Genomic DNA, 16,923 nt, shown 5'->3' with positions numbered 1-16,923 from the left:
TTGAAGATTCCTTGTTAGAGCAACCACTGAATCCTGTGATATCTGATGTTAACCAGATAGTTTGTACAGATTAAAGGCCATATCCCATTTCCCTTCTGCTAGGAAAGACTTCTAAATTTGCCACATGAGGAAAATCTATTGGGAGGCATCTCAAGCTAGTCTGGGCTTAATAGGTGCCTAAGGCTTTTTTCGAGCACGTATTTGCAGGGGTACTCCAGCTGTGGATGTGCTTTTCCTTTTTGCTCTGTGTAACATCTGTGCAGTGGGCTTTTGTTTGGCTCTTTGGCAGTTTTCTTCTCCTTCCCCCAAGCTGTTTTGGCTGCTCACCCAGCTTTTTACCAAATTACAAATTTATTTTCCTTCTGCTTTTGGCAGACCCGTATGTAGAACTGTCAAAATGTCACTGGCATCAATTGTGTAAGGTTAGTGCCACATTATAGTCAGCGAGCTTATTAACACGGAAATGATTGGGTTTTGGAGAGGGCCAGGGAAGGACAAATGGGAATCCATTTTCCAGGCACCTGCTTTTTCTACTAAACATTTCTTCTTGTCACATATATATTTTTAGAAAGTGGTTGCCATCTGCATAGGAGAAAAATCAGCTGGAGACCCCATGAAGAATGAGGCTGTTCTTTGCGAGATTCCAGCAAGCTGGGAGAGGGAGATGGAGAGGCAATGGGAGCAAGTTGGCCAAATTCATTTGAGTGTTGAGTGACAACAGATGTTCATCTTCACCAACACAGTGACTAGAGACGAGATCATGCTGCAAAAATCTGATGAAAACCTAGTGTCAAAGTGGGAGATTGTGGGTTCTTGGTTCCATGGTATCAGCTTGGCCCAAAACCAGTCATGATTTCCAGTTGCTCTCCCCAAGTTTATAGGTGCCTGTGTTTAGGTGAGAGCTACTGTTTTGCTTATTTACATCTCTCTGCTTTTGGGGATTTAATCAGAATGAATTCCAGATCACCACTGAAAAAATTCCCATACTTCTGTTTTTATCTGTCCAAAGCTTTTTTAGGGCTTCTGGGGCTATCCCTGCAGAGAAACTTGCTCGCAGTCTTTAATGTGTTAATCTTCAAAATGACCTAGTGAGGTGAGATTTTTCTGGTTTATGAGAACTGAGGTACAGGAAGCCTGACTTTCTTGCCATGCAAGTTGGTGAGACAGCAAAGAATAGTATTTGCATCTTTACAGGCTCCGTGTTAGTACCTAGATTACTGAACTATCCTTCTCATGCCTCATTTTTTTTTCTTCTGGCTTTTCCACCTTGTTTTTTTAAAGTCACCCCAGAGTCAGGTGGAAGCGCTGGAGCCATGCACTAGAGAGACATGAGGAGGAAGTGAAGAAGTGCCCAGACCCTACCAAAATTTTAAATCTGTGTTATGCTGTTGCTCTCTAAAAAGAGCCAAAGCACAGTAGAGGTACTTGACCTTTGGGTTTGTATGGAGCAGCTGTTTCACAGGAACCACTGCCCTAGCTTTTGGACTGTAGCTCACAGCCACCACCAGCCTGACCCAGATTCAGACCAGTGCCCTAAGGGTGAAGGTCACCAGAGCCCATAGCTGAGCCTCTGGGACACCAACCCTCCTTCCCATCGACGCAATGAGAGCATGATGTGAAGTATGGATCAACTTGTGGACATTTTCTTTTGCCTCAGGACTTCTTTCCAAACCCTCTGAGTGCAGCCTCCCAAAACCCCACAGACTCCTCAGCTGTGAGCTCTCCTGCTATGGCAGATGACACCCTACCCCACACCACACAGGTGGTTTTTAAGTTAGGTGCATGTCCCTGTTTTCTAGATGGTGTCCTGAAGCCAAAGAGGTGTCTAACAAAACTGCAGAAGGTCTGATTCTCCAGCTGGGAATGGGGGACCTGGTGACATCCCCAGTGAGATGGGCATTGCAGTGGGAGTTGGAGCCCCGTGGTCATGGGTGTCGTGTATCCAGGACCAGGCAGGAGAGGCCACTTTTGGCCCTGACCATGGTAGCAGGCTGGACTGCCTCCTGCAGGCTCCAGCAGCCCTCCTGGAGAAAATCTGAGCTCAGAATCAGGGGTTGGGTCAATTAAGCAACCATCCCCCCACCTCTTCCTTGTGCCAAGCAGAATTTTAATGTACTTCCAATTTCTGTTTTTAGCACACACAAAGAAAAAAGAAAAAAATTAATAATCATCTATAAGAGAAGTTCTTTTCAGACAAATGGGAAAGCATTCAATGCTGATATGTATTTTTCCCCACATTTAAATGGTATCCATTTAAATGCAGATTTTCTGGTTTCCTATGTGGAGCTTGGAAGAAACGCCTTTCAATTTAAATGTTAATAGAAGAGTAAACTTCAAAATCAAAATTTCTCTATAAGGGACAGTGTTTTCTCACAGCTCTAAATGTCTTTCTCTACTTCTTCCCTCCTTCTCCTCCATCCTCCTTCCTTTCTTCCTACACCTCAGCCCAGCCTCACTTGCATTAAATAGTCTTTTTAAAAACAAGAATACGTCTTTCAGAGTTCCTGAATGAAAATGTTTAATGCTGGGATCTGTGGAATGAGTATGTTTGAGCAGAGTGCTGGGGCACTGATAAAACAGAGATGCCATCCCTCCACCTCCAGCCTTTTTCACTCCAGCCATTTATCAAATGTGCTGCTCTGAATGCTTTGTGCTGGGATTATGCTCAGGCTTGTGCAGTGGTTGGGACAGGGGATGAAAAGGAAGAAAAACCTTTAGCATAATGTTTTAGTTGCTCCTGATTGTGAACAAGGCTTTGGTGCTGGGATAGAGCAGCAGAGGAGGGAAGTCAAATGCAGGGGGAAGAAAATAAAGGAGTTGTTACCAAATCTCTCTCTTTCTGTATTACCCCTCCTGTCCCTTCTGTGCTCCATTGCTGCACATCTCCAACTTCATTTATCTTTGAGAGAAGCTTAGGGTAAATCTGCTTTTTACAAGAGACACTTAACACTGTCTGATACTGGAGTTTACATAAACCATGTTTTTTGCATCCTGTCACACTCCATTTCTCATCTTTAATGCAAGCTTTTCTTTCATTTTTCTCATTACTCTTGTCAATTATCCATCTGTTTTTGTCCATTCTTCTTTCCTCATTGAAAGAAAAAGGAAAGAAAAACAGTGATTCTGTTTTTTCTTCTGCTTCTTTCTGGCCCTGATGAGCCTTATCCTCCTTTGCAAGAAGTAATTCAAGAGATACTAACTGAAGATTAAATCTTAATAAAATTCCATGTGATTAGTGGATATGTAGATACTGTGATGATGACCAGCATATAAAACGCAGACTGTAACAGGGCAGAGTCTGCTTGCAGTAGAAGGGCAATTCTGTAAACTGAATAATAAAGTAACTAATGTGTAGAATAGGTTATACTGCTTTCTTTATCCAGATTATTTTCATACAACTGTTACTGTATGTCATTATTATCTGAATGCCAATGAAGAAAAAGTGGTGAACTGGCCTCCATGCTCCCCCCCGGGAGAGAGGAGAAAGTCTGATTTTCAGAGGAAAGCTTTTGGAGCACCCAACCCTCCCACTGATTTCAAGGAAAGCAGAGCACACTGGGCTCTTCACTGATGCTCAGTTCCATGCCCCTGAGGGGTCTCTAGGTGCCTGTGACAGCCTGGCAGCAGGGTTGTGTGGTGAAGCTGGCCCTGGTGCCCTGCTCTGCATTGCCTCCTGTGCACTGTACCTTGGGGGGGGATAAATGGAGTATTGAGTCTTAGTGGTGCCAGAGCAGCACTTCTCACCAGCACTGAAAGCACTTTACAAGGAAGGGAGTCACCTTTCACCTGAACCCAGAGCCCATCACAGACTTCTTCCAGACTATTGGAGAATACAGGGAAACTTCCATTTAGAAAGCTGGAGTTTCCACCTGGCCTCTCCCACTACCACCGGGGTAGAGGTACTGGGAGCAGGGAGATGGTGTCTCACATCATCCAGGAGGGATCTCTCTGGGCAGGATAATGTGATGCTGAGGGACTGTGTTGTCCTTGCTCCTGATCAAGATCATACTTGTGCTCTGGTGGCTCCAGGTAGAGGCCACTTACAATAAGAGATGACCAGCATAAAGAAGTGTGTACTGTCTGAGTTCTTCAAAAGTTCAGGAAGGAAGAAAAATGAAAAAGGCACAGCTTTGATGTCATAAAGTCACAAAGTCCTCACTGAAATTGAGCAGAAGCCATTTTATTTCAAATGCCTCAGTTTTTTCAACACGTGCATAATCCATGGAAGCTGTGTAACGAAAAGCCTCGTAGCTTGGTCACAACTGAGAAATGTTTGCTTTGTGTGGCCTCACCTAGCAGGAGCAGGAAGGATTAAAGTTATGAATATGAAGAAGAGTGGCCAAAATTGCAGGTGCCTCAGATTTCCTTCCCTATTTCTGAGGAGAGAGGAAAAAGAGGGATGAAAAGGTTGACTGGGCAAATTGCAAGTGTACTCTGCTGGGACCAAAGCTTGGAAATATTCCTAGGTGATCATATATTGCAGTGCTAAAAGCACAGATAGTAAATCTGGAGAGAGAAAGACTCTCTAAGATCTGCTCTTGAACATCACTGAAGAAATATAAATTATGAGCTTCGGGTACTTTTAGAGAAAATCTCCTCACCAGAACCAGAGAAGGAGAGGGAATGGTGTAGGGTAGAGTAGAATAGGGTATGACAGAGTAAAGTTGAATGATGCTTTGGTATAGGCTCAGCTACTCTGGCCCGCTAGATTCGGGATTCTAAGGGCAAAGCTTTTCTTTTCTTCCTAGCCTGCTGTCACTCAGAGCTGAGTGACAACACAACAGGTATCAAAAATATCCTTTTTCTTCTTTGGCCAAAGTTTCTTTTTGAGCGTAAGGGAAAGCAGGATTGGAGCAAAAGGCCGGACCTTTCTATGGGATGGTATTCACAGCCATCTTTCTCCCAGGACATAAGTCTTCCACCTTCTACAGTAGAACTGCTTCAGATGTACTGTCCCCTTTCTGCACTGAACTCTCTAATATTCGTATCATAATGTCTCTTGAAGACAAATCCATCTTTTCACCCTCACGAGACGCTTTTTTTCACCCTTCTCTGTCCTGTACTTAAACAAGCCTTCCTTCCTTCTCTAGTGCCTCTTTAAGTCCCTCCCTTATTGTTTAGGGGTTCTTTTTTGCCTCTTCTCTGCTCTACATGAGCAAAAGGCAAGAATAAAATAGTACTTTCAGCCACTGCAGAATTTCTTAGGCCCTGCAATTTTCCCCAAATAGTGGAGGAATTGCTTTCAGACAGTAACACCAATATGTGATCTGGGACACCCCCTTTCCTCTGGTGCTTTATGACAGTTCACCAGAGATAAGAAATTGCAGTTTCATGTGGGGTTTGCTTTTTGCCAGCATAAACCTCTAAAGGTGTCAGCCTTTGTAGAAGACATGACTTCATTTCTCCCTTGATGAATGATTCACCTGACTCTGAAATTGTGGGATTTCTTCTGGAGGAAGGCAGGCTGAAATGCCAGCAGTGCATAGCCGGCACCTTCCTTTTGCGATTGTTTCTATTTTAAATAACTGTAAGAACACTTAAGAACTCTGACAGAGGAAGCCCATATAGGTGGTCTGTCCTGACAAGAATAAATAAATCTCATGATGCCTATTCTCCATACACCTCATCCTGAGGGACATGTTAACTAGCACAGACCACAGAAGCTTCCTATCAGCTTTTCCATGTAGGCGGGTTCATACATTGCCGGCAATCAAACACTTAACATTTTATCACACAAATAACAATCTCTAGTCAACAGAAGGTGATGGGATTTTGTGGTTTAGGAGAAGTTATGCATGTGTCTTATAAAGGCCACTGTACCTCTTGAGATATGAAGGTTCACTTCATGCTTGACAGAGCTGGTTTCCCTTTTTGTGAGGGTCTTCTGTTGTTCTTTCTCTCAGCTTTGAGGGAGTTGTGTTTTAGTGTAAGTTTGTGACGTGTATCTCTGAGTCTCTTGGGTGCAGATACATGTAAATATAATCTACTATTACCTTGGTTGAAGTGGGTTGTACTCATTGAGATTGCATTAGAGTAATCTTTAAACTGAGGACTGGGTTGCCGCAGTGAAAGGCACTCAGAGATTTTAACAGAGTCTCAGGTAGACTAATACATATTTCTGTTCTTATCTCTTCATACCTGAAGCGGAAAGAAAAGATTAAAACCCTCACCCTCTATTTGCCAACCTCATCCAAAATACAGTTTGAAGCTCTGCAGAGAGAATAGTGAGAGCCAGAAGATGCCACTCAAAATCACCTGCATTAACACTCACTTGTTCATTGTACCTGGGAGCTGCCAGGGCTGGCATTCAATAAAAGACATATCTGCCCAATTCTATCTCGTCCCCTCTGAAGTTTCGGGGCGAGATAAGAGAAGGGATTATGTCAGGAAAAGATACCTCTGTGCTGCTGATTCTTTATAAGAGAAGCAATTTAAACAAAGCTCAGTGAAATCTGGTAAATTGTGCTCTAGGGCTGTATGCAGTTCTTGAACAATTTCCAATACATACATTTGTTTGGAAAAAAGAAGGAAAAGGAGTGATTTTGACTCTTTTCAAGTATAAATGTTCTTGATCCCTGGTAAAGACAAATCAGAGGGAATTTAATATGGGAGGGTATAGATCACAGTGACCTGCAATGAAGGATTATGCTAAAGAATTACGCCATCCCAGTCTATTTCTACTTGTGACGTTAGTATATCCTGACATCTGTTCATAGACAGGCACAGAAATACATATGTGATTTCCTTTTTGATTTTCCCATTTGTTGGGATACCTCAGGAAAGAACTGTGTTATACCCAGAATGTCTTCTAAGCTGTTCTAGATATTCTGGATACAAGCTTCAGGGTCCTTAGTTCCTGCAGACCTTCCTCTATTGGGAGAAGGAAGGAGGACGTGTAGGATGGACTACCTGAAATACTATTTGCAGCAATATTGCACTTTCTGAGGGTCTGATAACAAGCACTGTAGCTTGATCTGCTAGCAAACACTTGAGAACAAGCAGTTCTGAAAGCAAAACCAGTGCTGTGTGGTTCAAGTGCTGTCCAGAAATCCTGGTAATACAGATTTAATTATACACTCTCCACAAACTTTTCATGTAGCTGGGGGCATGTTGACTATTCTTGACTTGTTTTCCCCATCTTTCACAAGAGGCTTCTTCATATATGTGTTGTGAGTAAAGAAATCTCTAGTTTTTTGGAAGCACTGTTAAATTCTGTGGAAAGCAAGAGAGATATCAAGAGGAAGACTGAGCCCTTGCTTTAGAAAGATGACTTGCAATTTCAAGGAAGAGGACAGAACATCAGAAGTCAAAAAGGCATATGGAAATTTTCAAGAAGCAAAGCTGAATCAGAACAGGTTATGTTTGCAGCTGCTGGGGTGTGAAACTTCTGCCACAATGTGATAACCAGCATGAATTACTTTATTGCCCATAACAAATACAGATGGACAGATATCAGGGTGAAAGGAAGGGCAGGGGCATTTGCAAACTGACAGAGAGAACCTTCCATCATGTGTTGCTTGGAAATAAATGACTCTTAACCAGCTTTTCTGCCTTTCTTTGTCTTCAGAAAACTTATAGAGTTAATATTCCCAGCAGAAAACTAAAATGCTTTTAGGAAATACATGTTGGTTTATGAGAATCTGTATGTATTTTAAGAACATTGTCTAAAATGCTAACGTTTCTCTTTTCATCACGATTCACAAAGCTTGTGGCTTTCAAATTTACCATTTCAGCTTCCATCACAGGACCTGGATTACTCGATTCCCTGTCCTTTCTCCAATGTTATCAGTCAAGAATTTTTTGTTCCCAACCTACATGAACGTGATACCTGTATTCCTTGCTTGATGATCCACATTGCTTTCGAGTCAGGACTGAGTTCCCTGCCTTTTACATGCAGCAGCACCTGTAGCAGTGCTAGATATGAAAAGTCTCCCAAAAAGAAGATATTCACTCATAGCTTTTAGTCGACATCAAAAAGAAAAAGGGATGAAGAAGGTGTTTCTAAAACATGTGTGGAAAGATAATTTTGTATGTTCACCCACAAGTGATGTTGGTATCTATGTCCACATAGTCAATCATTGAAACTAGCAGTCATGAAGGCAAAGCATAAAAATCAACTTCTGTATTACAGGTGTTATGGAATAAGCAATGTAACATTCCTTACTTTCACCTCATAGCTACATTTCTAAAGGTTTGGTCTGCTAGATGGTGGAGAAGGGGAACTCAGTGTCCCTGCAATGTGTGCACTTTGTTACAGTCTGAGGACTTGGGATGGGTACCCAGGAGAGGATCAGCTGTGGGACCAGCTAAGCAATGCACATGAATGCGCTGAGATAAGGGTTGTTTGCGGCTGCAGCTCCCATTTAGCTGTATAAGATTCAACAATGCATGCATTTTGCTGGCATAGTCACTCCTTCAGTTGATTGGTGTTGTCATGCCGTGACCCTGAGATCCTATTACTCAAGAGGTTTTCAAAAAGAGAAAGAACGTAGAGAACTATTAATTTCATAGTCTAAAAATAAATAAAAGCAATTTCAGAAAAATAAACCAAACCCAGAATGTGCTCAAACATCACAAAATGGTGTTACATGGACAGCATGACCCTTTTTACCTTTGCAGGATGCATTCAGGAAGGGTCTTATCAGTGCCAATCAAACTCAGACAAAACCCCATCAATTTGTACTGATGAGCTATTGTTTATTTATATGTCATCCTTCCATCCTAAATTAGCAGAACGAATTTAGATACTGCCTCGAGTACACAATGCAAATCTTTGCTTTTCTTCTGTCCTTTCTATGTCAAGCACCACACCAACAAAACAGTAATCATAAACAGGCCCATTAATAGGGATTGAGTCCAGGGAATATAGGCTCCTGTTCCTCTAAATAGCCTGAGGGTGGTGATTCGTTTACATCCATGAAGGACTTTTCCATAAAAGAATCACTTTGAGTAGACTTGATCCCAGCACTGACCTCAGCTTCATGTGGGCACTGACAGGTGAGGAGCACCAGGAAGATGCTGTTGGACAAGTGCAGACTGTTATTGAAACCCATTTTACAACTCCCTTCCCAGTACTGCCATTCACAAGGGCTCCCCTCAAGGCATGTTATGTCAAGACAAAAGCCAAACAGTTTTAAATAGAAAAGAAGGTTTATATTTTATTTGTTTCTGATAATCTCTAATGGATGGACTTGTGAGGAGCAGATTTGCAACTGGCCTAAGCAGTGACAATCTTAAACTAAGCTCACTGAACTTGTGAGAACTAAGAGTTCATAAAGAAGCTCAATTTGGATTTTTGCTGTATTGTATTGTAAGAAAGGGAATTTCAGGCTCCATCAGCAAGAGAGGTCAAGGGAAACAAACATCAAAATTTGGCCTAGAAATGTTTCTCCTGCTCCTTTAACTCTTCTGTTTGATGGCAAAATTCTCACAGATTTTAGCAGGATAAACACCATTCCTTAGTTTAGTATACAAAGATATGGAGATGCTTGTGATCCACTTTGGGGATTATGAAAACTGGGTCCATCAGCCAGACACTGGGGTAGATCTGAGGAATTCTGGACATCTTGCAGCTGAATAAAGCTATTTAATTTGAGCTCATTAGAAGCAGGTTGTTAGGGTATGTTTTCATTAGGACAGGCAAATGGTGTTACTTGGAGTCAGCAGTCACAAGGTAAATTGGAAGGGGTTTGTAGGGCTGACACAAAGAGCTGTGCAGCACCTCGGAGAGATGTGCTGTGCTGTTATGGAAGATGACATAGGAAACAGTAAAGACTTTATGTTTTCGTTCATCTTTCAAATTGAGCCCAGCCTTCGTGGACTGAAAAAGTAGGAAGACACTCAACCATCAAAGATGCTCACTAATATTTACTGCTTGTTTTAAAAAGCACTCTGAGAAATTCCCAAGGAACAGAGATTAGCATTGCCTGGGAGAAGTACAAGTTTCTGCAGGAAAAACTTTCTTTTTTTTTGTACTAGAACTCCTTGAACATAGTCAAATGTGGTGGGACAGTCACAAAACCTAAGATAAAAGTACTTATTTTAAGATGTGTATCTTGTTAAAAGGACCTGGTTACTGGTGGGCTGAAGAACTGGTTATCTTTTTGTTGTCTGAGAGATGCCTTGGAAAATGAGTGACACTCTACAGGAAGGAGTTGTAGCTTCAAGGGAGGGCTTGTGTTTGTATGCGACTTGATCTTGCATACAAAGTGCTATAATGAACAGGGACCTGAGTAAACTGCCTTCAAGTTATTCTGTCCCAGCGTATCTATAGACTTTGTGGACGCTTAGCATTTTGGATATGAAGTTTTACAGATCCCTGATTATGATAATTTATCACTCTTCACAAATTTCACTGAATCTGTGCTGTGGGTATTAGTGGTCCTTTTATCCACTGTGGGAAAAGCATAAAAAACAACAGAAACTGAGAAATAGTCAAAGGCCAGCCAAGGAGAAAAGCTGCCATAGAGACTGGTGGATGATTCACAGTTTTCAAATCTTTCTCCTCTGTCATAAGCATTCTGTTTCTTGAAAAAAAAACTAAAATCATTGCTGTGCAAAGAAAAAAAAAATGTTTCAAGAAGGAAACAAATGTTTAGAGAGTTGACTTGGCTGGAATTTTCTCTGTATGTATACTCTTGACATATCAGTGCTTGAACTTTTTATGCGTGCATGAAAGGGGGACAGGGAATAATCAAATGTTAGTGAAGATGCCCCCATCTGTTTCATTATCTGAGGGTGTGAAGATGCTCTTTAGCTCACATAGTCCTTGCTCTTTCAGTTGCCAGGTGGTCTCACTGCCCAGATTTCACATCCAAACCAACTGTGAAGAATTTTTTTTCCCAGAACATGCAGGAAGAGGGTTCCCAGCAGTCCCATAGTCCCATCCTTTTTGCAGAAGGCAAATATGCAACATAACCAGGTCTCTGTTTAAGGATTCCTGTCATTAGGACATGAGGACTCTTTTCCTTTATTTACGAAATAAATGCAGGTCAACGCCTTTCACCCACATCAGACGTACTCAGTCCCCACTTGAATACAAAAATGTTTTGCTCCAGCACCCTGCCCTCCTCCTACAGTCAGTGCTCCCTGGAGCACTCAAAAATGTCCTCACCAAAAATCATGTGGCAAGGTCACCATCTAGGTACAGGAGAGGACAATGATGTGTCCTCTGTCCCAGCCGTGTATCTGGAGTGCATTTAATGATGTCTGACACCAGAGTATCTGTGTGCCTCGCTGTTCTGGAGGGACTGCGTTTCACTCCTACCACCACTGGATGCTACAGCCCAGCTTACATGTGGGAACCTGTGGCCCAGAGGGGCTCAGTGACTTGCCCAAGATCACCAAGGGGGTCAGAATTGAGGTGAATCCTCTGTAGTGTTTGTGCTGGCACAAAGCATAGAAACTGCTTTGCTGATCAGTTTGAGCAGGGACATCCTTTGGATGCCGTGGAGTAATGGACAGAGATGAGAAGGCAAGATGTAAGCAGATGTTGTGCTAGTGCCCAGAGACTGGAGTTATTAGGCACAGTATTGCACTGAGGCCATTTTACAACTTCTAGCTCCTGAGCAAGCTGTCACAAGTCACTTGAGTGCATCTGCACTGAGCTTCATTGTGTGGTAAAATAGTCACCTGCTCTCTCTCCTGCCAGCCCAAGCTAGTGACTTAATTTATGGTTTGTCCTCGCTCTGAATCATCCATACTCACATCATCCTACACCAACACACACTGAAGTCCTTGCAGATCAGTAGCATTTTGGATTAAGACAGATATGAACCCCTGATGATGCTGATTTATGACTGTTCCCACTCATGTTGTTTTTCTGTCTTCCCCACTGCAGATCTGCGCAGGATGACAGCTGGCTTCATGGGCATGGCTGTGGCCATCATCCTCTTTGGATGGATTATCGGCGTGCTGGGGTGCTGTTGGGATCGAGGCCTTATGCAGTATGTGGCAGGGCTTCTCTTCCTCATGGGAGGTAAGGATGATGGTGTTTGAAGGAATGTATATTTCTTGTTTTCATGTTCCCTCTTTCCACATGTCCCTCCTTTTCTAAGTCACTGAAAATATGTTTTCAGAGTTGTTTTACTTGATCTGGACTTGGTTTTATTCTGAACTCCTTCTGGTGCACATCAAGGATCACCCAGCCATAGTTACTTCCATAGTAACCCAGCCATTTTACTTCTATCACAAAACAGTATCTGTAACTCATGGTAGTAGAAAGGGCCATCTGAGTTTTTTAGTACAGTATTCTCTTGTTGCAAATAACACTGTCACTTAGTAAGCTCAGTAATAAAAATCTGAATATTATGTAGATGTTAGTCTCACCACTATCCTATTTCACAGTGGGACACTTTGATACCTAGAAACTGTGCTGAAAGTTATAATCTATATTTATTACTCATCAGTTGTTCTTGAGTCAAATGTAACCTTTAGTTTATATGTCTCTTTCTTTGCTGTACCTATGAAGAGCAATGGTATTCTGTTTTCCTTTTTCCACTCTACATAGACTGTCTTGTAGACTTGTCTCTGTAAGAACAATTATCAATCCAGCAGCCCTTACTGCCACCTGTTCTTGTTCATACTTGCCTTTCTCAAATATGGATGAGAAGGACTATTCCCTAACAATGTCTAATCAAGACCTTGTATAAGTGGTGTGATGGTTTTCTTCCCCTGCTGGTAATTCCTTGCCTGAAGTATTTTGTGGTTGTATTTGCTTTTTCATGCTGCATCACACTGGAGACCCACAGTCATCCTGCAGCTGGATGATACATCCAGGCCTTTCTCCACCTTTGTACTTTCCTACTGATGCTCTCCCAATTTACAGCAGAGGTTCTGTTTATTATTCCCCAGGTACATGCCCTGACACTCTGTGCTTTTGAACTTCTTCCCATTCCTACTACAGCAGCCCTCAAGGTCATCCAACATTTCCCATGTAATGTACCAGCCTTCCTTACTACAGATGCCATCCAAATTTCTGTTAGCAGCAAATTTCAAGGCACAGTTACTTGAAATGAAGGGTGTGAGAGTCAAGACCCAAACACAGCTCTGGGTGAATGTCTCAAAGTGAACACCACTACTTCTGTTATCTTTTCTTTTCTCTGCTGGTAATTTTTGTTTAGCTGGGTTTTTGCCCTCCAGGCAGATCACCTCTTCAGTGCACTTTATCATCTGTTTATCTGTACTGTGGTGTGACACAGATCAGTGTGTCACATAGAGGAAAGATTCCGTAGTCCCAGAAGAGGAGTTAAGTGCTGGAGTAACAAGTATTTATGTTCTAGTGATGTTGTGCTGGTGACATTAGACATCAGTTCTCTCTGTGCCCGCAAACACATTTGAAGTCTGCTAGGACCTTGTGCAAGCACACACTGGTCTTTGTGAGGATGTCTGTAAATGTTTTGTTGTGGGTGTCAAAACATTATGGGCAATGGCTTGCCAGATGAGCTTGGTTTCTCATGTATTTAAAAGCTTAGTTTGCACAGGGGCCATTTTGCTCCAATCTGTTCAGATATCTGTGTGGTATTTAAGTTACTACAGCACAACATTCAGATTAAAACATTAAGAGTATACTAATTAAATACAGAAAACTTAAACTTATTAGAAACTAGCTATGTCTTGTTTACTATTTGGAAATTAGCATTATATATGGGTTGGTTTCTAGTGCAGCTGCAGAGATTACCTTTTGGCTCAACATTATTTGTTAGTGATTTGAAAGATGACTGAAAAGTTTTCAGGTGAAAAGAGATTCAATATAACCACGTGTAGTGGAATGGGTCACTCAGCTTGCAAAGCCATCTTTTGGTGTGCTCAAACAATACACATTTCAGTGGAGACAGAGCCAAGGTCACACAACAGCCTCAGTCATCCCCACGGAACAAGATGCTCCCTCTCAGAGAGGAGGGACTCTGAAAAGGTCTCTGGAATCATGGGTGCTGGGATCATCCAGCTGTGCAGGAGCTCTCAGTGCAATGCAGCTGCTAAATGGGTTATTTCTTATGGAATATACAATGAGACCATGAGGTGGTGTTATCTCTGGGCTAAGCAAAGCTATTTCTGGAATCCTAATCAGGTGTCAATGCTAAAGAAGGATGTGGAAAGAATGGGAGAGGTTTGCAGAAGAGCTGTAAGAATGACTTGTGGTTTGAAAAACAAGAAACAGACACCATGCCACAGTAAGCCAATTGTTTGAAACTGTTTAACAGAAGGTTTATAATTGACTTGAACACAGAGTGAAAGTACCTATGCAGTGAGAAGCCATCTGATAGTAGTATGCTCTTTGCATAGACAAAATAATAACCAGATCCAGCAGTTGGAACCTGAAACTAATTGAAATGAGAGGCACCAGATTATTTTATCTGCCAAATTCTGTCAAGAAGTGTAATATTATAAATAAAGATGTGCTGGGAGGAGATCAAACTTATTTTCTGCTTCAGCGCAGACACGTGGATCAGTATTACCCAAAGGTTACTCTCTTTCTTGTTTTGCACAAGTCAGTAGCAACTGCCATACCAATTTCCTTTAACAGCAAATGGGCATAAAGTAACATCTACAAACCGAAGCAGTCAGTTAATAAAATACACAACTAGAGCCATCTAATCTAAAAGTCAGTAGCTATCAATGTTTTCAGACTGTGTCATGTGTTAGACAGTCCTTCCTTTTACAGCCAATGAATCTTTTAATTTAAACTTTTTTATTGCTGGATGGTGTTTGAATACAAAACTGCTTCTGTCATGCCATGAATGCTGTCAACATATTACCATTCTGTTTCTTAAACTACATGGAGCCAGAGTGCCTCTCAGTTTTGCCTGACTCTTTCTCAGGTCCAATAATGGGAAAACTGCTCTGGAAGGTTTCTGCCATCTGACCTCATTGCAGCTGACAGGAGACTGTGTTCAATTGGTAGCTATAGAATCTGACTGAAATCTAACCTTCCCTTCCATTTGCAACACCACTTGTTTTGGCTATGTTTGTAGTATTTGTACTGGTTTTATTTCTAGAAAAATAGCTCTTTTGCAATGTTTGAACATTGCTGGCTTAACATATCTATGGGGTTTGTCCCTTATTGCCCATAATTCTTTGAACAGGAAATCTCAACAGAGCACTGAGAAGTGTGCTATAATAATCTAACGAGATCAGACGTGGTTTGCTTGGACCTCTGGTTCTTTATTATATTTACCAAACCATCCTCTTGCTAACCTATGTGGCAGTGCCTCATAAGGACTTGCTTTGCTTTGCTTGATCTAATTTCTCAAGCAAATTGCTGAAACAAGTCATTTACGAAATGCTGGCTATTATCTGGTATTAGCTCATCTGGAATCCAGGACATGTAAACTGTGATTTAGAGTGTGTTTTACACTGCTATTCTGCATGTTTTGTAACAAGCTAAAAACTATTAATAATTCATCTTTCCTGTTTAGTCCAAATGTATCTGTATCAACAGCAATCACAGATCCCTTACAGCTTCCAAAGTTCTTTTCCATAATTTTTGGTTTTATTGTACAGTTTATACTTGGATCCCTTATCTTGAATGACAGCGTTTGCCTGTCCACAGTAGGATTTTTTTTCAGTCCCTCATGTTGTACAGAGCCGGATGGATACTGTAAATTATGTTTAGCACTTTTTATCTCATTTTGCATGATGGTACTGTTGCACAGCCTCCTGTACCCAGAATTGTACTATCTGTTGTAGTTTCATTTCAGTATTGTCAGTATCATTTTATCCTGCAAGGTGGGAGAGTTTATCTTTTTGAGAGTTTTTCCATTGGGAACTGTGCTCTTAAATTTCACTGTGATTAGTCCATTTTATTCATCTTGCTTGAGACTAGTTAATTCTGTAACAGAAGTGGGTCACACTCAAATTATACATGACTCCAAGCACATCCTCTTGCAGGTTCTTGTGTTTTCTCTTCATGCAAATTACTGAAAATCTGTGCACCAGTAAAAGCCCCATCCAGTAATTTTGTAATTTTATAACTATTTGTGGAACCTTAGGAGCATCTGTAACACTACTTCCAAATGTTAGTCCTGTGGCAAACCTGATGCTTTCATGCTCATCAAGTACCTAGTCTAACAGGAATTCAGTTAAACATCTCTCTGAGGAAATGCATGTGGGGCATTTCATATGTTGTGTGTTGACCAAAGCAGTTTTATTTGCACCAGAACTGTGCCTTTGCTTTTTCAAGTCTAGACGTGGCCACCTCATCAGTTCTCAGGAAGTGGTGTTCACATTTTCTGGCTTTGAGCAGTTCTTTTGAATGTATTCAAATCCTTGACCTTTTTGGGTTTATTATCATAGCAAACATGTCAATTCTTTTGATTGGTGTCTTCACTCTCCCGACAGCTAATTTAACCAATATCATCAAGTTTTACTTCTATCTCCCAAGAGCTGAGATGCTACGAATTGCCACATTGGTAATTCTACCAAGGCAAATTCCATTGGCTCTAGGAATCCCTTATTTTAGCTCTCCATCAAGTTGTTTATGAATATTTCCTGTATCATGATCAGCAAACAAGCTGTATATCCATCTAACCCTAGTTTTTTCTACCTGCTCTCCTGCACATTCATCCATAGGATTTTCTTGTTTCAGCATCTCAGATTCTGCTAGTTTTGCAGCCATGCAAACCCAACCTCACCACACCTTCTGTTATTGTACTTGCTTTATAAAATCATCTTTTAAAGACAATCTCGGATAGCCTGATGTTTTCCCAGGTCAGCTGATTTCAGTCACCTGTTTTGAAATATCATACTGCTTGCATTATTTCTAATTTGAGGGCAGGGGTGACTTTGTACCTAAATGCTTCAAAACCCTTTTCTTCCTCATCAGTGCCTGCTGTGGGGAAAGTGGGGTGGCTGCCTCCTGGTGGCATGATCCAGTGTTTTGGCAGTGATTGCATCCTCCCCCTCCCTACCTTGTGTACCTCCCTG

General features: G+C 41.6%; 1 protein-coding gene across 4 annotated transcripts in view; it reads left to right on the top strand.

The window, feature by feature from the left end:
• The first annotated feature begins 11,818 nt into the window (after positions 1 to 11,818).
• Positions 11,819 to 16,923, top strand: part of AGK (acylglycerol kinase) — an 87,504-nt gene continuing 82,399 nt past the window's right edge. For 3 of the 4 annotated variants that reach the window (XM_017739977.1, XM_017739974.1, XM_017739971.1), the window contains exon 1: positions 11,819 to 11,977. In XM_017739977.1, the coding sequence (XP_017595466.1) occupies positions 11,851 to 11,977 (127 nt within the window). In that variant the 5' untranslated portion in view covers positions 11,819 to 11,850. The remainder of the gene's footprint in view (positions 11,978 to 16,923) is intronic. The other variant, XM_017739976.1, reaches the window with a different exon arrangement.

Source organism: Corvus brachyrhynchos, unplaced genomic scaffold (genome assembly GCF_000691975.1).
Source record: "Corvus brachyrhynchos isolate BGI_N302 unplaced genomic scaffold, ASM69197v1 scaffold27, whole genome shotgun sequence".
NCBI lineage: Eukaryota > Metazoa > Chordata > Aves > Passeriformes > Corvidae > Corvus > Corvus brachyrhynchos.
This window is presented reverse-complemented; position numbering and strand designations above follow the sequence as displayed.